Genomic DNA, 24,313 nt, shown 5'->3' with positions numbered 1-24,313 from the left:
TGATGAGCTCCTCTGGTGGGGCAATGTGGAAGTTGGCATGCTTTTTTATGTAAAGCTTTGACTTTGTATTTGGGTTTTTGCTCTGTTGTTGCCTCCAAAGGGTGCCCCTGGACTTTTGTGTGAGTCTTGGGGTTTTCCTTTTACTGCTATATCTGACACCTGATGTTTTGCTGTTATTGTCCGAGTTGTTTCCTTATTTGCCCGAGTTGTTGGTACTGGCTAGTTTTGAAAGCGCATCAGCTCGGGCATTCTGCTCCCGAGGTATGTGTCGGACCTCATATCCACCGAAATGTCCGAGCTGTTCTCTGGTTTTGTCCAGGGTCCCGATTCTTCCTGCTAAGTTTGTTTTCTGTAGGATGCCTTTTATGGACTGGTTGAGAGGTGAGTATGAGGGCGTAGGCAAACTTTTTCTATCTTTTGATAGTTTAGTTCGGCCCCTTGTAAAGCTTTACTGTAGACGGGTTGTTGCCCCCTTTTTGTCTTCTTTGACTAGTTCTAAGGCTATTGCTCGACTTCCCACTGCGAGGTATGATATGAGTTCTTCACTTTCCCTTGGTCGGGTAAGAATGGGTGGTTTCCCCAAGAATTTTTGAAATCTCGAAAGGCTTGTTCGCACTCCGTTGTCCTTTTCAAACCTCTCTCCCTTCCTTAATATACCTCATTGAGGTGTCTTTTGCAAGATGATTTAGAGATGTCTCCTCCTATGAATCCTCCATTTATCATATGAACATGTCTCTCAGGGGTGTGAGGTGGACGTTCAACTCGTCTGACCTCTTCGGTGTGAGGTGGATGTTCCACTCGCCCGACCTCTTCGGTGTGAGGTGGATGTTCCACTCGTCTGACCTCTTTGGTGTGAGGTGGATGTTCCACTCGTCTGACCTCTTCGTTGTGAGGTGGACCTTCAACTCGTCCGACCTCTTTTGTTTTTGATTAGGCGAGGTGGTGGGATCTTCTCAGTGTTGCATATTTCTTAGTAAACATCCACAAGAGATACCCGAAGAGGGGTGTAATTGTGGTATTTTATAGGCTTCTCACCGGGTTGATCTTCTTTTTTCTTGAACTCTTTATCCTTGTCCCGTGGTGGGTTAGGAGAATCCAGTTTTTGAGCTATCTCCCAATCGGGAGTTCTCCTCCATATTGATATATTTTTCCACCCTTTGTTAGACCTTGTTTAGAGATGTTGGGTACTTCTTGGATATTAAGTGGTTGAAAGGTCCTTCTCTGAGGCCATTGATGAGTCCCATGCTGGCCGCTTCTGTTGGAAGACTTTGTATGTCAAGGCATGCTTTGTTGAATCTTTCCATGTAGCTGCGGAGACTTTTCCGATCTCCTTGCTTGATTCCTAATAGACTTGGGGCGTGCTTGGCTTTGTCCTTCTGGATGGAGAATAATGGATTGCATCTGAGGCCTCCGTGAGATAGATCCTGCTTCTGAAATTGCTAAGATGATGTCTTGGATCCGATGTGCCATCGTACAGAGTCATGTCGGGAGCTTTGAAGTCCTTTGGGACTTTAGCTTTCATGATCTCCTTGGTGAAGGGATCTTTGTCCTTGTGGGAGTCGTCATCATGACTGGGTTGAATGGTTTTGGCTTTGAGATCAGCCTCGATTTTTAGGAGCTTGTCCTCTAGCTCTCGCGTCGCCTAGTTTCTCTCCGGAGGTTTCTCTCAGCTTCTTGTTCCAGCTGTTTAAGGCGATTCTGTTGCTTACGGATAGCTTCCAAAATTTCTGTGTTTGGGGGTTGCTTATCTCCCCCGTTTTGAGGTGTGTCTTTGGAGGTGGCGTCCGTGTCTTTGTTTGGCGTTCTGTCCACCAAACCAGAGTTGTGATCATTGTCATGGTCATCCGCCATGGTGATGGGATGACTTTCAGGTTCCCCGGCAACGCCGCCAATGTTCCGAGGGTTACCTGAAACTGGAGGTCGATCTCGGATGAGATCTTCTGTACTGGTCGGTGCTGACGTGTCCGGCTGGTGAGTGGCGGCTGGAGCTGTCGTGTCCGACTTATTGGACTGGCTGCACTGCTGATCCTTCGTCACCGGAGGGTGGGGGTACCTGCAAGGGACTCCGATGCTTAAGTTAGCAAGGGTATTAAGCAGGTTTTTAGTAGAATCAGAGTATGAGTTATACATGGGTGCTCCAGTGTATTTATAATGGTGTAGAGTGACCTTCTTAGATAAGATAAGTTAGTTATCTTATCTTATCTTATCTTATCTTATCTTTGAGTGAGGTCATCTTATCTTCTGGAGAACCGCCTTTATCTTTCTAGGCTTTGACTGCCTTTAGATTGGGCTGTGTCCCTTCGTTTGGGCCTGCTTGGGCCTCTTACGGCAATTTGGCCGAGCTCTTTCCGAAGAGGTCGGACATTGACCGAGCTCTTTGAGAAGAGGTCGGATAGTCTGACCTGAAGATGTCGGTTGGCTTGTCGCTAAACATCCCAGGTCGGACATCTTGACCCAGGGTATGAACAATACCCTAGTAGATTCCAGCTCGGGATATCAATACTTGTCGTTCATGGATGCGTACTCGTGATATAATCAAATCTTGATGTACAAGTCAGATCAAGAAAAAATGTCTTTCATCATGCCTAAAGCAAATTATTGCTATGTGGTCAATGCCCTTTGGGTTAAAGAACGCATGAGCCACATACCAAAAGCTGATGAACAAGTTGTTTACACCTCACCTTGGGAGTCTAATGGAAGTATATGTAGACGACATGTTAATAAAAACCAAGGATGAGGTAGACCTCTTGACCGACCTCTCGCAAGTCTTCAGCACCATAAGGACGCACGGGATGAGATTGAATTCCGCAAAGTGCACATTTGCAGTGGAGGCTAGAAAATTTCTAGGGTTTATACTAACACAAAGGGGGATTGAAGCTAACCCCGATAAGTGTAAGGCAGTCCTGGAAATGAAAAGCACGACCTGCTTAAGGGAGGTTCAGCAATTAAACGGCCGACTTGCAGCTCTCTCCAGGTTTTTAGCAGGATCAGCACTGAGATCCCTACCACTCTTTTCTCTACTAAGAAAAGGATGCCAGTTCGAATGGACTCCTGAATGCGAAGAAGCTTTTCAGGAGTTCAAAAGGTTTTTAAGCCAACCTCCCATTCTGACCTGACCCAAAATCGGGGAAGAGCTCGTCCTGTATTTATTTGTAGCCGAGAAGTTTGTGGTATCAGCACTGATACAGGAAGATGAGGTTAGGCAGCATCCTGTATATTTCACCAGCAAAGATCTACAAGGCCCCGAATTAAGGTATCAGAAGCTCGAGAAGTTTGCATATGCCTTAATAGTGGCGTCTCAAAGGATACGGCCTTATTTTCAAGTTCACACAATAAAAATTTGTACAAACCAGCCCATGAAGCAAATTCTTAAAAAAAACAGATATTACGGGCAAAATGGTTCAATGGGCTATAGAACTATCCGAGTTTGACCTAAGGTATGAAACTTGGACGGTAATTAAAGCCTAGTGCCTGACTGACTTCATGGCAGAGTACATAGGAGATCAAGAAGAAGCCTCCACAGCGTGGGAGTTGTATGTGGACGGCTCTTCCAATTAAATCGGAAGCGACGCAGGCATAATACTAGTCAACCAAGAGGGGACCCAAATAGAAGTTTCCTTGAAATTTGAATTTCCAGCCTCCAACAACCAGGCAGAATATGAAGCCTTGATTGCCGGGTTGAAGCTAGCAGAGGAAGTCCGTGTGACCAAAATAGTGATCTTTAGTGACTCTCAAGTGGTGACTTCCCAAATCAATGGAGAGTACTAGGCTAAAAACCCAAATATGAAAAGGTACTTAGACAAAACTTTGGAGAACCTTAGGCGATTCTCAGAGACCGAGGTCAGACACATAACTCAGGATCTCAACAGCAGAGCAGACGCCCTCTCCAAGTTAGCAAGTACCAAGCTAGGAGGGAATAATAGAAGCCTGATCCAGGAAACTCTCCAAGAACCCTCTGTCACAAAAAGAGAGGCCAAACAAGACATCCTGGAAGTATCCGGGTTGGACCTCAGGTGGATGACCCCTTTAATCGAATACATAAAATTCGACATCCTGCCCAAAGAGGAAAAAGAGGCCAAGAAAATTCAGAGAGAAGCACAAGGCTACACCTTGGTAAAAAATATCCTCTATAGAAGAGGAATATCCACACCATTATTAAAGTACGTCCCAACCTCAAAAACAATAGAATTTTTGGAGGAAGTGCACAATGGTATCTGCGGGAACCATCTCGGAGCAAGGTCTTTAGCCAGGAAAGTCATCCGAGCCAGATTCTATTGGCCGACCTTGCAGAAGGATGCTACCGAGTTCGTGAAGAAGTGTCAGCCATGCCAAATGCATGCTAACTTCCATGTCGCTCCCCCTGAGGAAGTCATCAGCATAACTTCTCCATGGCCTTTTGCAAAATGGGGATTAGATCTACTCGGACCTTTTCCTCAAGCGCCTGGACAAGTAAAATACCTCATAGTAGGAATAGACTACTTCACAAAATGGATTGAAGCAAAACCCTTGGCCACCATTACAGCTCATAGAAGTCGGAAATTCCTCTACAAGAATATCATTACTAGGTATGGAATTCCCCACTCCATCACCACGGATAATGGTACCCAGTTCACCGACTCTACATTCAGAAAACTAGTAGCCAATATGAAAATCAAGCATTAGTTTATCTCGGTTGAGCACCCACAAGCAAATAGGCAAGCAGAAGCTGCCAATAAAGTCATATTGGCTGGATTGAAGAAAAGGCTCCAAGAGGCAAAGGAAGCTTGGGCCGAGGAGCTCCCCCAAGTGTTGTGGGCCTATCAAACCACACCTCAATCAGCTATTAGAGAGACACCCTTCCGACTTGCTTATGACATAGAAGCCATGATACCAGTAGAAGTCAACGAGCAAAGTCCAATGGTAAGGTTCTATGACGAGGTCGGCAAGATTCAAGCACACAAAAAAGAACTTGAACTACTCCCTGAAGTCTGAGAACAAGCCTAGATAAGGGAAGCAGTGCTGAAGCAAAGGATGACAAACAGATACAACAAAAAATTCATTCGAAGAAGCTTCACTTCAGACGACTTGGTCCTGATCAGGAATGATATCGGCGCTAACAAGTCAGGTGAGGAAAAACTTGCTGCTAATTGGAAAGGGCCATATAAGATAAGTGAAGTCCTCGAAAAGGGGTATTACAAGGTATCCGACTTGAGCGGAGCCAAGCTCCCAAGATCATGGCATGCTTGCAACATGAGGAGGTATTATAGCTAAAAGCGAACTCCACTCCCTGATGTACTCTTTTTTCCGACTTCATGGTTTTTTCCCAAAAAGGGTTTTCTTGAAGGGGGTTTTAACGAGGCATCAAGGTGGGGACTAACGGTTAATAGTCTTAAAATCCCATAGTAGCTAAGATTAACTTTTATAAAAGTTACCTCCATCAATTAATAAACGATTTTACTCTATCTCTTTATAATTCCATTATTGTCATCATTATTCTACGAAACGCACCGATTTAAGCTAAAAAAAGTGTAAAAATCCCATGACCGACATAAGTGGTCGACAGGATAAAATAACGAGGTACAAGTCGGTGTAAAGAGGTTATAAAAAGACGATCATGATAACTCGGGAACGATATCACTAACGAATCACAAGTCGAATAACCCGAGAGAAAATAAAATGCATTGCAAAAATAACCTAAGTTATGAAAACAATTCGATAAGCAAAATTTGAATACGTAAGTTTGAAATAATGGAAAGAGATATGAAGACCTCTCCAGGATAGAAGCAAAGGCTTTCTCAAGTTTTTAAGAGTTTTGACAATGAATAAAACTGTCTAAACTTAGACAAAACAACCCACGCGATGAAAAGATGTTCTCACAAAAATCAAAGGGGTCTTTCGTAAAAACCTTAGGAAGATAAAAGCACCAGAACATCCGCAAGCATGCATAATAAAAATACTTTGTTAAAAAAGGCCCTTATCCAAACAAGGGGACAACCAAACAAGCAACTTTTTGTTAACGACCATAAACAGGTCAAAGTGTCAGGGAACCACCTCAATAACAAACATATAAAAAATAATAAATTATTCAAAGAGGACCCACGATCCGGGCCCTAATAGCTGAAAATACTAGGAAGGAAGATCGGAGTCATCAAAAGGAGGGGAGCTCGGGTCTACTGCAGGAGTAAGAGGAGTGGGAGCAACCTCTTTGGCGGCAGAAGTCGGAGTCTCAGAAGAACTCGGCAGGAATCCCTCCTGTTGCCCCTCACGAGGAGGAGACTCAACAATCCGTTGCCCATGAGTCTTCAGCTCGGAATCGGTCTCAGGACGAGGAGGAGAGACAATCGCCCCATCAATCACCACCTTATCAGGATGGATGGGTGAAAGGTCCAAGTCGGGAGCAATAACTCCGACTTGTTCCTTAAACACCCTGAAAGCCTCTTCCAAGCTCTCAACGATTAAATCCTCCAGCTCCTGATAGGCCTCCCAATTTGACTCCAGCTGCCTTTGAAGATCAATATTTTCAGAAAAGACCCTGACGTAATTTTGCTCCGCCTTCTCCTTTAAACCCTCACCCATGGCCCACTGATCCATCAGCTTCTTCTCCCTCTCCTGAAGCTGGGCCAGCTCCACCTTTAACCAGGTATTCTTCCCCTGCAGCCTCTTCTCCTCCTCTTGATATAGAACAATCCTCCCCTGAAGGTCCTCCACAATTTTCTGAAAGGAGCTCAAGAGAATTTTGTCCAAAATATCGAGAAGGGCAGTGCAAACCCCAGCAGTCCGAACTCCACCCCGAATCAAAATTTGAAGATGGTTTCGAAGGGAAGCATCATCCATAGCAATTTGGCTATGAGAAAAGATGTGCTTCCGAACGAACTTCAGACCATCGAAGCCGGCCTCTCCAGCAATAGAACTGGACTCCGAGGTCTTACGCTTCTTTTTCTCGGGTTCGAAAAGAGGTCGGACTGGGGGGATAGGGGCAGGAGGAGGAAGAGGAGAAGCATAGGCAGAGGTTACCAAAATTGGGTGAGAGGAGGTCTCTGAGTCATGAAGAGGAGGAGGAACGCCAGTAGCTCTAACCTTCGCAGCATCTGCTCGGGCACGAGCCTTCCTCTTGGCCTCCTGGACCTTTTGATAAGCAGCGCTGGATCCACTCTTCACCATTTCTAAAAATAAGAAAACAAAAGGCAATCAGCTTACAAATCGGAAAGGAACGTATCACAAGTCGGAATTCTTCAAAAGAAACAAAAGCTACCTAGCTCGGTTTTGATGAAGCTCGAAGAGCTAAGGAGAAATTTCTTAGTATCCAGGTTGGGAGCTCTCCCCCAGGCCTCTCGGAAAAACCCAACAATGGCTTCCTCTACCTCGTCTAAATCGTCTAGGCTATACTTTTCGACGGGGGAGGCCTCTGACCAGTACAGAGGAAATCGGGGCTGGCTATTCTCAATTAAGAAAAAAGGATGGTGTCCCTCTACAGCTTGGACCTTGAAAAAAAAGTTTTTAAAGTCGTGGAAGGATTCGTCAAAGATGGAAAAAACTTTCCGACCTTGAATGGCCCGGAAAGATACCCATTGTTGTTTGTTTTGTTTATTGGAAGCACTAAAAGGTTTGGTCAAATGGAAGAGGAATAAAAAGATTTTCAAAGAGATCGGAAAATCGAGCTCTTGGCTGACAAGTTAGTAGATTCTCATAAAACCCAAGAGTTGGGGTGAAGTTGGGTAGGAGCAACTCGGCAATGGGACAAAACGTCCATTTCAAACTCAGAAAAAGGAAAGTAAACCCCTAAACGGGTAAAAAGACAGTCGTACATAAAGAAAAAGTGAGGGTCAGAATCAGCAACCCTCCCACAACAAATCCGGTCCTCAGGATCCGGGGCCACTAACTCATACTTAGGCTCATCAGCCTCCAAACTACAAATCCTATGATGGATGCGAAGCTCGGTAATGAAATCGATATCGACTAAAGGCTTCTCAATAAGCACATAATCATCTACCCATTTCAAAAGGGTCTCAGGGATACGGGAAGACATTTTTCTGACAAAGAAGGAAGTAGGTATAAAAGCGATAAAACCTACAAAGAAAAATAAAAATCATCAAAAACAGAGCTCTCAAAGGCAAGGCATTTCCTTCCAAAAGCAAATAAGAAAAAGAGCCACCAGGCGGCAGCAACGATATCCAATAAATATGCAAAAATCCTAAAGTCTCGCATCACAAACTAAAGAGTGGTAAAGGCATGAAATTCTCCTCAAACGCACTAACACACCGAACAGAAATAAAGCACTACACAAATGACAGAAGAGGATAAAGAAAAACTAACCTTTCTCTGTAGAAACAAAGAGAAGTAGTCACAGGGGTGGAAAGCAACAAAGCACCTGAGAACGAGAAACTAAAAAGATTCTTTGAATAAGAAAGATTGAGAAGGCAAGAAAGAAACTTTGAAGAGAAGACGAAAGAAAACAAAGAAAGAAGAGGGAAAAAGTATTTATAACAGACCAGGGGCACAATAGTAAAACAATGCAGTCATTAAAGCAACGCGCCGTTACCAATGTAACTACCGTCACGTGTAAATGCAAAATCCCAAACGGACGCGACGTTTGATTAAACACGACGGTTGAAAAATTCAAAATCACGTCGATTTCAAACTTAAATCACGTCGGTTCTTGACTTGGACGAACCCAAGTTCCATTAATACTCAAATCCAACTCATAGTTAAGAGATTGGACTCGAGTAGGGGTGTGCATGGCCTGGCCCGGTCCGAAGACCCGGCCCGGTCCCGGACACTTTAGGGGCTAATTTGGTGTGATTTCATCGGGTCTAGGGTTGGGTATGGGTCTCAAAAATAGACCCGGTCATTATTTCGGGTCGGGTCCGGACCATAACTCGGGTCACCCGAAATCGGCCCGGTGGCCCGGTCATCATACATAATTAATATTTTGTGTTATTAGTGATAGATGATGGCTATTATTATGTGAAATTTAGGTGTTGTAAACCTTAATATTTTGTGTTATTAGTCATTATATATAAGACTATAAGTTAATATTTTATGTTTAAAATGCATAAGACTTTAGACTAATGCATAATTTTGTATTATTTGTATTGATTTAAATATTTGGTGTTATTAGGCAATATTAGTATTGATTATGGTTATGCTTTAATTTTAAAGAAGAGTTGGTTCTTATTATATTTTTCTAAGTGAATTTTACCATGTCAAATAATGATTGGAGTGTTGGAAATTTGGATATTTTAACATGCTAACTTACAAGAAGGTATCAAGGTAATATAATGTTAACGGCCCGGTTTTCACCTGATTTTTACCCGGTATAATCGTGGCCCGAAAGTGTATAGGTTTCATCGGGTCTAGGGTCGGGTTCGGGTCTAACAAATAGGCCCGGTATATATTTCGGGTCGGGTCTGGGTCACATCAAACCCGGTTTCACCCGACTCATGCACACCCCTAGACTCGAGTATGGCCACTGTTCATACTCTGACCCAACACTATGTAGGAGTCTTAATTACAATAAAGTGAATTCTACTGTACCTATAATTTGGTATTTAATTTTTGCCTAATTTATTTTTTATAGCAAATCTTGAATATTTAATAATTATTTATTTTTATACTTTTAAAATACAATATTAATTTTTAATCTTTTATAATAAATTAGACAAACACTTTTAAATACTATAACAATTCCTATACCAAAATTGATCACTTTAATCTTCAAGGCAATCTCATTAGATCTTATAAATAGATAAATAACTGTGCTTTTATTTTAGATAAAATATACTTTTTTTTCTTATTCTTTTTGAAATTTTTATAGTTATATCTAACATTTAATTTGATTGAATTTTATATTTAACTAAGATGCATATTTTTATCTATAATTTAAAAATTGTTGTCTTCATCCTATTTAATTCGATTTCCAATTCTAACTTTAACCCAAACTCATGAGAGTAATCTTGGTTTTCTTCACCACTTAACCCCAACTTTCACTATTTTTTTTTCATCCAAACACCTCAAAATAATATACGAATAATTAAAAAATTGAAAAAAAATTGATTATCGGCTTTAAAAAATATTAATATTAATAATAAAATTAAAATTTATTTTAAATATTAAGTGTAAAATCAAATCAAACTAAATATTAGATTAATATAAAAAAAATTAAAAATATTAAAAAACCCATATTTTATCATTATTTTTTTGTTTTGTTTAAGAGCAACACTTGAATTTGAATAATCATCAGATTGGATGATTAAAGTGAGTGAGTGGAAATGTGGAATACAATCAATATACATAAACCTTATCATTTTGAAAATAAATTTGGGATTAATAATAAGTTGGTGTGATGATAAGAGTCATTTCCAAAACAAAAGTAGAAATTAAAGAATTTGGAAGAGCTGTCCATTCATGTTGTCTCTCTCCAAAAATAGCAACACAAACACCCACTCTTACTATTTGGGACCCTTTCAAAACAAGTACACTCTTCTCTTTCTTTCTCTCTCTCTCTCTCTCTCTCTCCCATCATTCAGGTAAGTAGCTGTTTCCCCTTTCCCTCACTTACTCAAATGCTTTTTTCCTCTTTCTGTATAATTCCATGGACTCACTCCGTTTTTTGCCTCCTTCAGACTCCTCTATCTTCTGCTTAACCTTGCATACTTCTTGCTACCCTTTACCTTGTTCCTCTATTTGACTTTCCTTGACTTAGTTTTTCACTTCTTTGTGGTTTTATTTTTATTTCTAAGAGATTTTATTTTTGTTTTTAATGAATCAAAGAGCTCAAAGAAAGGTTTTTTAGCTTCAGGTAGAGTAAATTTGTGAACTTTTTCTGTCTTTCTTTAGCGGGCACTTGTTACTTTTTTGCAAGACTCTTCAGTGGTTCCTCTCTCAAAGCTGCTTCTTCAGCTTCTAAGGGTTATTATTGCAGCAACGAAATTCAAGCTGAGTTTTCCATTTTCCTTTTTCTCTACACGACACACTGTAGTAGTAGCAGTAGCACACTGTTTCTGTTTCCATTGAAGGTGGATTGTTTGCTGTGGTGTGGTGTCTGTTCTCTTTTACACTCTTGATTGATTCTGTCGCATGCAATGGAATCTTCTTGGGATTATGTTACTGAAGAAGAAAAGGGGTATGTCTCCAACGATGCACTTTCTGCTGCACCTCCTCCTCCTCCTAGTACCCTTTTGAGAAGCAAAAGTTCCTTCCTTGGATGGGAACTGAAAACCCCATGTTCTAGCTTTGACAATCAATGTTTTGAAGAACTTGGTTTCCCTGAATTGTTGGGGAAACCATTGTTTAATGATCTAATTGGAGGTAGTGGACATGGTGGAAGAATCACAAGTAGTAGTAATAGTACTATTACAACTACTACTACTGTTGTGGACTCCAGTAGTGGCCGTGATTCCCTCATTGATTTGAAGCTTGGAAGATTTGCTGATCATGCTGATGTTAATGTTGCATCATTTTCCAAAGGAGCACCTGTTTTGTGTTCTTCTGTGTCGTCCACGGCCCCGAAGAGACCGCGAGGCTCTTTGGGTTTGCACTCGCAGACTGCTTACTGCCAAGTCTATGGCTGTAACAAGGATCTCAGCTCCTCTAAAGATTACCACAAGAGACACAAAGTTTGTGAGGTTCATTCCAAGACTGCCGTAGTTATAGTCAATGGCATTGAGCAAAGGTTTTGTCAGCAATGTAGTAGGTTGGTCAATTTTTCGAGCTTTAATCTTTCGAAATATAGCTCTTTAATTCTTTATTTGTATGTCTGATGGGTTTGAATAGCTTGATCTGCTTTTGCTTTCATGACTATGCTTATTAATAAGAAGCTTAGTTGTGTTGTATATGCCTATGTTTAATGTTTAGCTTGTTAACCAGGTTTCATTTGCTGGCTGAATTCGATGATGGTAAGCGCAGCTGTCGCAAACGCCTTGCAGGACATAACGAGCGGCGAAGAAAACCACAAGCAGGTATTCACTCTGGAAAGGCTGCGAGGTTGCCTCATCCATGTGGTAGTGGTAACAGTATATATTCGGAAAATAGATAGTGATACAGCTTTGTTGGATTCTTCATGTGATTGAGTTCTGAACTCTAACACTATTTTTCGCTTAAAGATATAGAATCTTTTGTTTGAAAATCCGGTTCCCTTTCTTTGTTGGCGTCCGCCTTTTCAAAAGCTTCCTTTAATAAGCTTATACAGCCTCATTAAAAATGAGTGAAATGTTTGTTGTCCTTTTTAGTCAAAAGGTGTCCTGCTTCTAAACCACAAAAAGAAGATGCTGATTTTTTAATGCCGATTCTCTCAATTGGAACTTGGAAGTACATCCACAGCACATGAACTTGTCTTTTTAATTAGGATTATGTGGTGTTTTTGTGATGGATGTGAACCATATCTGAATTTTTCAACAAAAATATTGGTGCTGAGGGGAATGTTTTTCTGTCTCCACACGCCTGAGTGGTATTTCATCTTAAAAACTATTTATTTTTCCCTGTTTAATCACAAAATGGATCCTAATTATTAGTAAAACAATTTCTAGATTTTACGTCGTTTGATTGTATCACTAATGATGATACTCACACACTTGCATGTGCACACATACACATAATATACTTTTTGCAATCCATTTTCTCAATTCTATTATAAAGGAGGTAAAAGAAAATAAACTGAAGCAATTTGAGTTTCCACACATAGATGTGTTACTAGCTTTTAAAGTTTCAAGTTGTTTTAATATTCATAAACTCATGGATTATTGAGCAGATTGATTTAGTTGTAGATTCTGAAATGTGAGCAATTTTGTCTACTTCTGTTGTCAAGTGATATTACTGAAAATTGTTTGATTTGAAGTTTTATGAAGTTCTTGTGGTTCTTGTAGATAGCAGATTCCAGGGAACCATGCTATCATCGGCATCTTTTATCTCCTCGGATTCAGATAAATACGGAATGAGTAGCTTCTGGAAACCCGGTAAAGCAGAACACGGGTCCGATTTTTGGCATCCTCAGTCAAGATCTCTTTTCCCTTCATACAATGGAAAACAATTTCCCTTTCTTCATGAGAGTGGTGCTACACCCACTACTACTGAAAGCATCTTGTATGAAAACAATAACCAATATAAGCATGTCATTGCGGCCCAACATCCAGGGTCAAGACCACTATTTCAGAACAGCTCCTTAGGAAGTGACGACTTCAATCTTTTCGATACATCATCAACTGTTCAAGGATTGTCGGGAATTTCGGACTCGTGTTGTGCTCTCTCTCTTCTGTCATCTCAATCCCAGAACTCTTCAAGCCAGTCGTCCGGAATTCCCTTTGTTCCCCCCATGGTTAGTCCAAGCAGCCACAGCCATCCTTGCAGCATAAGTCAAGTCTCCGAAAAGATAGGAATGAGCTCGCAAACTTCTTCATGCCGAGTGTACGATAGGTTTCCATCAACGTTGAATCCTGCAAGTGGAAGCCAGCTTAGTCCTATACTTATATCAGACAATAACAATATTGTCAACTTAGAAATGGCAGACCGGATTTTCCAAGGTTCAGACTTTGTTAATGCTAGAGATCGCCTTTCATGTGAAGATGTTGCAACGATTGACTTGCTACAGCTGTCGTCGCAGCTTCAACGAGTCGAGCATCAAAGGCAGTCCTTGCAGGTTAAGCAAGAAAACGATTCTTCCTGCACTCTCCGGATTACTTAAGAGGTACGTTACGCTATTTCATGGAAACTACATTATCTTTTGCTTCGCCACGACACACGGCAATATTTCGTTTTATTCGGAGGAAAATGGAAAAATAAAATCTTTGTGGCATTCTTGATCAGTGGCAAATCAATATATCCAAACTGCAGGGGCTAGTGATAGATTAAATCTTTTAATCAATTCATATCTTTCTTAAACATAGCATGTTCTATATTGTTGAGTATATATGTAGACATAACATGTCACAGTTCAGAGGATTAAATGATTTCATTTTCCGTTTGATGCAGGAATTCAATTCAACAGACACCTTTGCCGTTAACCTCATTCTCATCTGGTGCTAACTACTTGTAACAATTTGGTTCCGTTGATTTGGGTCAAGAAGCTGTTTAACATTGCATTTGTAACCTGACCAAACAAAACACGTTATTTGTCTTTATAAATGTTACTATTACTATTAAAATCCTTCGGCTTCAATACATAAAACGTTCTCATCTCTTTATAAATACTTCAACCATCAAGTACAACTATTTATTACTAACAAGTAACAACTACATATCACATTAAGCAAAATTAAGTTTTTATAAATAATTATTTATTATTGTTTTTGCATGTTAAGTTAAAGGATTAATATAGTTTATGAGATTATTGCATTAACAAAGTCGTTGTAGTATAGTGGTGAGTATTTCCGCCTGTCACGCGGACGACCTGGGTTCGATCCCCGGCAACGGCGTTTTATTTTTCCAAACCTTATTTTATAGTTAAGTCAAAACAATTTTTGGGTCACGAAATTTGAATGGAAACTGTCTCATGGAATCTGGTAGTTCACCAAACCCTGCCAGCTTAGAGGGCCCAAAAGTTATGGCTTTTCTTTCCCTTAGGTGCCGACAAATTTACTTATCATTGGTTGGCCCAAAACCTTTTTGTTAATGATAATAACAGGTTTTATTTCTCCAACAATTCGGATTTTACAGTTAAAAAAATAAACATAAACATATTGCTTTAAAATAAATTGTCTTCTTGGCGTTTTGTTTTTCATTTATAAATATATTAAGGAGAGAACACTGTCCATTGTTACGGTTTGGAAAAATAAAAAAGAAATAAACCGTCGGTGCACATAGCACATTATTTCCGTTCCAATTATTGATGAGCTATCCCAATAAAAGAAGAAAGTTATTGGTCACCGATTTTACATAAATGTCGGTAATTGAAGGTGAATTTCCGATTAGCATTCTATGTCTCCAAAAAGTTTAGAGAATAATTCTACCTACAAGATTTGTCAATTTATACGATTGCCTCTTATCTTGTGATTAAATTTAAAATGAGATGAATGGTCTCTGTTTTGTACGTCTTGTTTCACTATTTATAATTTATAGAGTTCATTTGAATGGACTTCTCAGAATAATTTGTTTTTTTTTTTAACTAAAAACTTGTTAATATTTAATAACATCCAAACGATTCAGAAAAGACATCATTTAAAAAAAAAAAAAAACAATTATAAATAACCATAATTCATTTGGCATAAATAAATCAACTGTGACAAGAAATTCCAAGGACCAGAATCTCACTATCAATTAAAAGACCTAACATACTCAAATAATAAGACAAAACCCAACCGGTAGAATCTCTATATGTAATAAATTAGAAGGGCATGACAATTGAAATCGCTTATTGTTCTAGACTCTGGTCCCCTAAGAAAATAGTAAAATGAAAATAACTATCGCCATATCATTATCCTCTGCCCTGCCTAAAAACTTAAACTAAGCCGCAGAAATCCTAGGCAAAAAGGCTTCAGAACTATAACACTGAGCAAATCTGAGTGATACATTTTACTTTGCAGGACCATTGGGCAAAGCAGCAGCAGATGGGTTAAGTTCATCCCAAGCCTCAATCCATGTGACCATTCCATCTGCAAGCTTGTTGAAGTAATCATCAACCTTTCCAAACTTCTCCTTAAATTGTTTGGAGAGTTCAATGTAGCACTTCTGAACAGTGGTGCAATCCTTCGGAAGAGAGACAGCTTGGAAGAACGGGATAAGATCTTCTTGCCAGAAGATCCCCTTGTACTCCTTCTTGAGGTTCACAAATGGGTTGCTGGCTTTGCTGTGCCAAATGTAGGGTAATCCTGTCTTCACCCCCAATCCCAAATGGTCACATATAACCTGCATCATCAACATACACACTAATTACCCCAAAATTTGACATCACAACTATACATTAGATTCTAACATTCTACAAAAAGAATAAGCCAATCAATGAATCATAAGTGTATACCTTTGTGCACCAACCAGCCCACATATCGTCGTAGCGTCCAATGGGTTGTCCATCACCCATAAGACCAAAGTACATTGCCGGACCAATCAGCTCGCGATCGAATGCCAAATTCATACCACACATGGGAAACAGGGTTCCCTTTGGAATTGTCAAAACTGCATCCACATACCTAGTGTTCCTTTCCATAGGCTTCACAAGCTGAGTTGGAGCGTCGTAATCAGGAATGTTGAGCCAGAGGCCATGAGACACCGCCGTGGGGGCACCCTCCCGGAGGCTAAAGGGATATCCGCGAACGAAATCAGCGCCTTCTGCATACGGATCATAGAGAGTGTTGAAGAAGAATGGTGTTGAAGGACTCAGAAGATTCTTAATGTGCTGCTGCAGAGCATTGATTTCTTTCCCAGATGGATCCTTCGCAACCTGAATCAACAACACACGTTAGTCAAAAACAGATCTCAACGAAAGTCAAAGTATCTTGACAGATCGTTGACCAAATATTCCAGATCTAGAGAATTGAGAAGAGAATAGAGAAGTTACGAAGCAATCATCGTCGATGGTGTAGATGTACTTCTTCTTTGAAACCATGAACCCGAAGCAGCGACAAGCGGAGTCCTTGAAGGAGATGCAGGAGGCCTTAGGGCCTAAGATGCGGTTGATGTCGAGGCGGTTGTAAAGCTCGTAATCGAAACCTTCAGGGACGTTGATCTTCTTAGAAGGATCACCGTCTTGGATGATGATGAGGTGGTAGGGTTGGAAGAACGGGCGCCACATCTCAAGGAAGTCCAGGTTCCTGATGGTTGGGATCACGATGTCAAGTTCGTCCTTCAGGAGTGGTGTCGGTAACACTGACGACGCCATTCTCAAATTTCTGAGAGATCAGATCGGAGACACAGAGGGAGAGAGAAGAGAAGAGAAGAGAAGAGAGGGTGTGTGTGAGGAACACAGGGAGGGGTTTGAGGGGTTTTTGTATTTGAAAAACCAGCTGCCCTTGTGGACACGTGCCTCCACGCGGATTCATGTGTCACTGTGTTACAGATCTCGTTCACTTTTTCTTTCTTTTTTTTTTAAATTATTTAAAGAATGCATTTAATTTATATTTATATAAAATAATTTTATATTTATTATATATATAAATATCAAACAATAGTATAAAATTAGTGTTTTGGGGAATATAAATCTTTTAAAATGATGTCAATTTTATACTGATATTATATTATAGATTATAGCAAAAAAAAGTCATAAAACAAAAATTTTTGTCGACTAAAAAAATCATAGTCTTTTTATATTAAAAAAAATAGATAATCGACATTTTAATTATATATAAAGTGAAAAATTTAGAGAGAAATAAGAAGGGAAGAGAGGTAAACAAGAGGAATGAGAAAAAAATTATTAATTTTAGAACAAATATTTTATCTCAATTTTAATTAAACAGTGTCATGTGACATATTTTAGTTGTTAAACAGTAATATAATATAGTTATATTTTTATTTTAATTTTAATATTTTAATTTTAATTTTAATTTTAATTGTAATTAGAGAATGTTATATTGCATATTTTGATTGTTAAATTTGTAATGAGCCATTGATAATGATATATAAGAGAGATATAGTAAGTGGAGAAATAACAAAGATAGAGAGAGAAATTAAAGAGAGAAAGAGGAGAAAAAAAATCATTAATTTTGGAGAAAAATATTTGATTTTAATCGTAATAAAAGAGTGACATATAACATATTTTTGTTATAAAATTAGTAATATATAATAAATAAATAAATAATAATACATTAATTGCACCTTTAAAAAAACAGTGTCATGTGACATATTTTAGTTGTTAAATAGTAATATAATATAGTTATATTTTAATTTTAATTTTAATATTTCAATTTTAATTGTAATTAAGAAATGTCATATTGCATATTTTGATTGTTAAATTTGTAATTAGCCATTAATACTAATATATAAAAGAGATAGAGTATGTGGAGAAATAATAAAGATAGAGAGAGAAATTAAAGAGAGAAAGAGAAGAAAAGAACTCATTAATTTTGGAAAAAAATATTAGATTTCAATCGTAATGAGAGAGTGATATGTGACATATTTTGGTTATAAAATTAGTAATATATAATAAATAAATCAATAATACATTAATTATACCTTTAATAAAACAGTGTCATATAACATATTTTAGTTGTTAAATAGTAATATAATATAGTTATATTTTAATTTTAATTTCAATATTTCAATTTTAATTTTAATTATAATTAAAAAATGTCATATTGCATATTTTGATTGTTAAATTTGTAATTAGCCATTAAATCAATAATAATGATATATAAAAGAAATAGAGTAGGTGGAGAAATAATAAAGATAGAGAGAGAAAGAGGAAAAAAGACCTTATTAATTTTGGAGAAAAAGATTTGATTTCAATCGTAATGAGAGAGTGACATGTGACACATTTTGGTTATAAAATTAGTAATATATAATAAATAAATAAATAATAATACATTAATTACACCTTTAATAAAACGGTGTCATGTGACATATTTTAGTTATTAAATAGTAATATAATATAGTTATATTTTAATTTTAATTTCAATATTTTAATTTTAATTGTAATTAAAAAATGTCATATTGCATATTTTGATTGTTAAATTTTTAATTAGTCATTGATAATGATATATAAGAGAGATAGAGTAGGTGGAGAAATAATAAAGATAAAGAGAGAAATTAAAGAGAGAAAGAGGAGAAAAGAATTCATTAATTTTGGAGAAAAAGATTTAATTTCAATTGTAATGAGAGAGTGATATGTGACACATTTTTGTTATAAAATTATTAGTATATAATAAATAAATAATAATACATTAATTACACCTTTAATAAAACAGTATCGTGTGACATATTTTAGTTGTTAAATAGTAATATAATATAGTTATATTTTAATTTTAATTTCAATATTTCAATTTCAATTTTAATTGTAATTAAAGAATGTCATATTGCATATTTTCATTGTTAAAGTTGTAATTAGCCATTGATAATGATATATAAGAGAGATAGAGTAGGTGGAGAAATAACAAAGATAGAGAGAGAAATTAAAGAGAGAAAGAGGAGAAAAGAACTCATTAATTTTAGAGAAAAAAATTTGATTTCAATTGTAATGAGAGGGCGATATGTGACACATTTTGGTTATAAAATTAGTAATATATACTAAATAAATAAATAATAATACATTAATTACACCTTTAATAAAACAGTGTCATGTGACATATTTTAGTTATTAAATAGTAATATAATATAGTTATATTTAAATTTAAATTTTAATATTTTAATTTCAATTTTAATTGTAATTAAAGAATGTCGTATTGCATATTTTGATTGTTAAATTTGTAATTAGCCATTGATAATGATATATAAGAGAGATAGAGAGAGAAATTAAAGAGAGAAAGAGGAGAAAATAACTCATTAATTTTGAAAAAAAAAATTGATTTCAATTATAACAAAAGAGTGACATGTGAGATGTGACACATTTTAGTTATAAAATTAGTAATATATAATAATTAAATAAATAATAATATATTAATTAAACCTTTAATGTCTTATATGAGTTACAAAAATTTATCCTATTTATAGAAATTCAACTAATATTTGTTTTATTCTTTATTCTATTTTCTTTCGTTATTTATAGTGATAATGTGAAAGTATTTTATTTGCGATTTTATATAAAATAAATTTTAAAAATATTTAATATTATTAAAAATAATTTTTTTAATAGTTATACGCTTCTAAAATATCATGCGTAGGTTAAGAAAAAATAAAGAGCATCAAAATAAAATCATACTCAATAGGTCAATAAACAAAATCACAAATAATTATCTAAAAATAAACTAATCATGAGATTAATATATTTATCCTTTAAGTGGAGTTTATGTATTTAACTATAATACTTTTAATATTAAAAAAATTATTAATTAATAATATAATAATCTAATTTTTTAATTTAATAGCAAATAATTACGTATGATTGTAGTATGATTTATATTTAGTGTAATTAGCAATAAATTAGGATAATATGTTTTTCCTAATAATGTAATCAAATACATTTTTATCATTAATTGATTTAAAGCATTATTATACGCATTCTAGCTTTAATAATATATAAATATCTTTTTAAGTGTAATGCTTTTAAGATTAGGAAAAAAAGTATTAATTAATAGTATAATAAAGAGAATCAAAATAAAAGCATACTCAATATATGAAAAAATAAAATCTCAAAATAACTACATTAAATAAATAATCACAGAATTTTTAGCAATAAAAAATTTAAATTATTTTATTCTCAAAATTCAATTTAAAAATTATTTTTAATAGACTAATATATTTATCTTTTAATCAGAGTCAATTCATTTAATTATAATACTTTTAATATTAAAAAATAAATTATTAATTAATAATATGATAATTTAATTCTCTAATTTTAAAACAAATAATTTTATATAATTAGTATAATTTACATTTAGTATGATTAGTAATAAATTAGAATATTATCTTTCTTCTAATAATATAATTATATATATTAATACACGAATTTTAAATTTAATAATATATAAAAATTATTTTTATTATAATCATATATTAATATTTACGTTCTTTCCATAAGTATATATAGTATTTTTAAGATTGGGAAAGAAATTATTAATTTATAATATAATAAAGAACATCAAAATAAAATCATACGGTCATATCCAATACATTAAAAAATAAAATCTCAAAATAACTACATAAATCATAAAATAAACTAATTACAGGATTTTTAATAATAAAAATAAATTTAAATATTATTTTATTATCAAAATTAATTTAAAAATTATATTTAATAGACTAATCTCCTTAGTTAGAGTATATGCATTTTTATGCATTTAACTATAATGCTTTTAAGGTTAAAAAATAAATTGTTAATTAATAATATAATAATTTGATTCTCTAATTTAAGAACAAATAATTATGTATAATTAATATTAAATTAAAATATTATCCTTCTCCTAATAATATATATAATCATATATATTCCTACTATTAATTGATTAAAACATTCATACATATATTTTGATTTTAATAATATATAAATATTATTTTTTTTATAACAATATATTAATATCTACGTTTATTAAATAATATTAGTTATTAATATTATATAATATATTAATATACATAAAGTATTATGTAAAACACATATTTAAAAATATTATTTTCTTATATAAGTTTATTATTATTGATAAAGAAATACTATTATTATTTTAAATAATTTAATTTTTAATTATTGATAGATTAAAAGTATATTAAAATTATATGACATATTATCATATTAATAGTATTTTTTATTAAATTATTTGGATATATTACTAATAAAATAAATTTATAAATAGTAAAAAATAAAATTAATAAATTAATAAATTAAATATTACATATTTAAATTAAATAGACTTAATTAATAACATGAGATCAATTTTCAAATTCTTTTGAAACTAAACTAATCAAATCCTAATATTAGGAATTTAGGATTAAGTTATTTAAATAGTATTTATGGTATTCAATTCTAAATTTTAGATGCATATATATTAGAATTATTTTCGTAACAACAACTAATGAAAATAGTTTGACCAGATTAAATTTATAGACTTCATGCAACTTCAGATCATTCTCTTTTTAAATAAGCGTCATCATCCGTTATCCATATAATGCCGTAAGGCATGAATAACCACATTTAGCTCAATAATAAATTCAACTTTCCTATGAAAGATAACTTCACCCACATTCTAATAGCTTTTAGTTATAATATATAAGAATATCCAATTATCCTTTAGCAAAATAAAGTTTACTGTCTCTATTGTGTTGAATTTTTATATCCATCTGAATCATCGAAACAATTCGAAATAAAACATGATGGATGTGATACATGGTAAATAATTGTGGTAAAAGACAATTCTACTGCAAGGATAAAAGAAAACAAATTAAGTAAAAACACTCATTATATAATTAAAAGAAGAAAATTAAGGTTGAATTTATAAAAGAATGAAAAAAATTCTAATTTATACCTTAAGAAAGATCAATTTCGATAAAAAAAAATGCATTATTATTGTATGAAATGGTTAAGAAAAGAAGATTAAAAAATAAAACAAAAATTTTTGGCTCTAGAACTTACCCAATATAAACGGTAAATAAAACATTATATATAGTACTCGTGGGGATATATGAAAAAATCATTATAAATATTAAAAATATATGATATAGAATATTATAATTATTGAAAAATCTTATCATAATTAATTATTAAACGCTAACAAATATAATTATTTAAAATTGATACTTTCTATAAATAAGAAATAGAAGCAAAAGACAAACATATTGGCATTAGAATGCGCTGTCTCGACATGCTTGATGCTAACGTAAAAATCATTAATCATATAAAGACTAATTATGTATGATTGACAATTAGTATAATTAGAATGATTGAGAATTAGTACAACTATTTATTAATTGTTGATTTTATATAATTATAAAGAAGATACTTTTCTAAAATAAGTTGAGAAGAGAGAAGTATATATACTGGCACCAGAATACGCCACGTCAGGCGTTAGCATTCTTGGCGCTAGAATACAATCCGTTGTAGAATAATATAATGATAATGATATTACTAAATTGCTTCATATATAAATAGAAAGGTTAAGTATGATTTTTGTTCCTAAGATATAGGCTAAAAATTTTATTCGTCCCAACATTTTTTAGCATATAAAATTGTCTCTAAAGTTCAGTTTGGTTTTAAAATCGTCCTTTTGGACAAAAATATCCTTCTTTCCCAATTTATCCTAATCCCTCATCTTCCATATTCGCTGCAACGAAAGGAGAGTAGAAAGGTAGAGACACTTGCGGTAGCGACATGGGCAAGTAGACTTGCAGGCGACAGCGACGCGGGCGGACAGAGACGCAGGCGGCACCGACTCGGGCAGGCAGAGACGCGTGCGTCAGCGATTCAGGCAGGCATAGACGCGCGCGGTAGTCTGAGTCTCATTGCGGTGGTTGCCCCCCATTCGTGCTCCCTCAAACTTTGTGCTTCAGCCTCTCGTTGCATAATGTTTTGAGTATCTGGTGATGATTTTTGTTGTTATTTATGCTAATTCTTCTTCTTCAAATTCTGTTAGTTTTTTGTTCTTGTTGTTGTTGATTCACTTCGTTCATCCCTCTTTCTTTCTAGTTTAGTCTCTGAAAAATTATAAAATTTGTGTGAGAAATTAATTTTGTTGATTCTTGAATTCTTGGCGTATATGTGAGAAATTGTGAAAATTGGTGTTGCTGTGTGTGAGAATTTGGTGATTCTTAAACAATGGTGGATATGAGAGAGTGAGAGTCACTATGTAAATTGGGAAAGGATAATTATGTCCGAAAATTAGAGAAAGGACGATTTAAAAAATTAAATTGGACTTTAGGAACGATTTTGTATGTAAAAAAAGATTGGAGACGAATAAAGTTTTTAGCCTAAACTTTAGGGACCAAAATCATACTTAACTGTAAATAGAACATTACATGTATACTTTTATCAATCAAATATAAATTCTGGGGAGAGTCGTAAAAACTAAGTTAGGTTGGTCCAGTGGTTAGCTCATTAGTCTGTTTAAACAAGTGTCGAGGGACCTTGTGCATGCAGCAATCCATCGACCAGCGACAAACCCTTAAATGGAGCTCAATATTGCAGCAAATTAGTCCTTGACCTGCCTGGTTGAGAAATACCGTAAAAAACAAAAAAAAATATAAATTCTAAGTTCAATTGAAAATATTTTGGTTCTGCACAATTTTATTTTTTCAGTTTTATATTTGTTTTATTTTATTAATTTTTAAAATTTAAACTAAAAATAATAATGAACATATAATATTAATTTAAAAGACAATTAATTAAATTAAAATTTTATTTATGTATCATTAAATTTTTAAAAAAGCTATTAGTTTCTAATGAAAAAAGATTTTTTTTTTATTTTAATGTGTTCACAAATTTGTGATAATAAACGTAAAAATACTAAAAAGGTAAAAATCTGTTTTAGTAGCTATAATTTATATTTTAAAAATAAATCTTTTTTACTTTTAAAAAAATATTTTAACATAATAAATAAATAAAAAGATATGAAACATAATTAATAAATAAAAAATATTTTTACATAAATATCTAAACATCAAATTATTTTTATTTTTTAAATAATTTTAAAAAAAATCACTTAAGAAAAATTTTTTTCACCCAAACACGCTCTGAATACTGAATCAAATTAAAAAAGACAAATTAGTTTGTTAGCCAATGAGTCAACGACTCTGCCTAACCGATACGTTACGTCCATTGGGAACTTTTCATAACCGA

At 34.7% G+C, this 24,313-nt stretch overlaps 2 protein-coding genes and 1 non-coding gene across 4 annotated transcripts; 2 read left to right on the top strand and 1 right to left on the bottom strand.

Moving 5' to 3' along the window:
• The first annotated feature begins 10,357 nt into the window (after positions 1-10,357).
• LOC107634945 (uncharacterized) lies at positions 10,358-14,162 on the top strand. 2 transcript variants are annotated; one of them, XM_016338293.3, is made up of 4 exons: positions 10,358-11,671; positions 11,845-11,936; positions 12,840-13,657; positions 13,942-14,162. In XM_016338293.3, the coding sequence occupies exons 1-3, from the start codon at positions 11,061-11,063 to the stop codon at positions 13,652-13,654; spliced, it is 1,518 nt and encodes a 505-aa protein (XP_016193779.1). In that variant the 5' UTR covers positions 10,358-11,060; the 3' UTR covers positions 13,655-13,657; positions 13,942-14,162. The 2 variants fall into 2 exon arrangements, with proteins under 2 accessions (XP_016193779.1, XP_016193770.1); XM_016338284.3 differs by having other exon boundaries at positions 10,404-11,671; positions 11,845-11,978.
• A 150-nt stretch (positions 14,163-14,312) lies between these two features.
• Positions 14,313-14,384, top strand: TRNAD-GUC (transfer RNA aspartic acid (anticodon GUC)). Its single transcript has one exon. It is a non-coding gene; the product is annotated as a tRNA-Asp (tRNA).
• A 762-nt stretch (positions 14,385-15,146) lies between these two features.
• On the bottom strand, positions 15,147-16,789 carry LOC107634963 (putative UDP-arabinopyranose mutase 2). The gene is made up of 3 exons (XM_016338305.3): positions 16,463-16,789; positions 15,926-16,345; positions 15,147-15,813 (listed from the first exon to the last, which is right to left on the bottom strand). The coding sequence occupies exons 1-3, from the start codon at positions 16,781-16,783 to the stop codon at positions 15,481-15,483; spliced, it is 1,074 nt and encodes a 357-aa protein (XP_016193791.1). The 5' UTR covers positions 16,784-16,789; the 3' UTR covers positions 15,147-15,480.
• Positions 16,790-24,313: the final 7,524 nt, after the last annotated feature.

This window comes from Arachis ipaensis, chromosome B1 (assembly GCF_059453495.1).
Source record: "Arachis ipaensis isolate K30076 ecotype BB chromosome B1, ASM5945349v1, whole genome shotgun sequence".
Lineage (NCBI taxonomy): Eukaryota > Viridiplantae > Streptophyta > Magnoliopsida > Fabales > Fabaceae > Arachis > Arachis ipaensis.
Note: the sequence above shows the minus strand (reverse complement) of the source record. Positions and strands in the feature narration are given on the sequence as shown.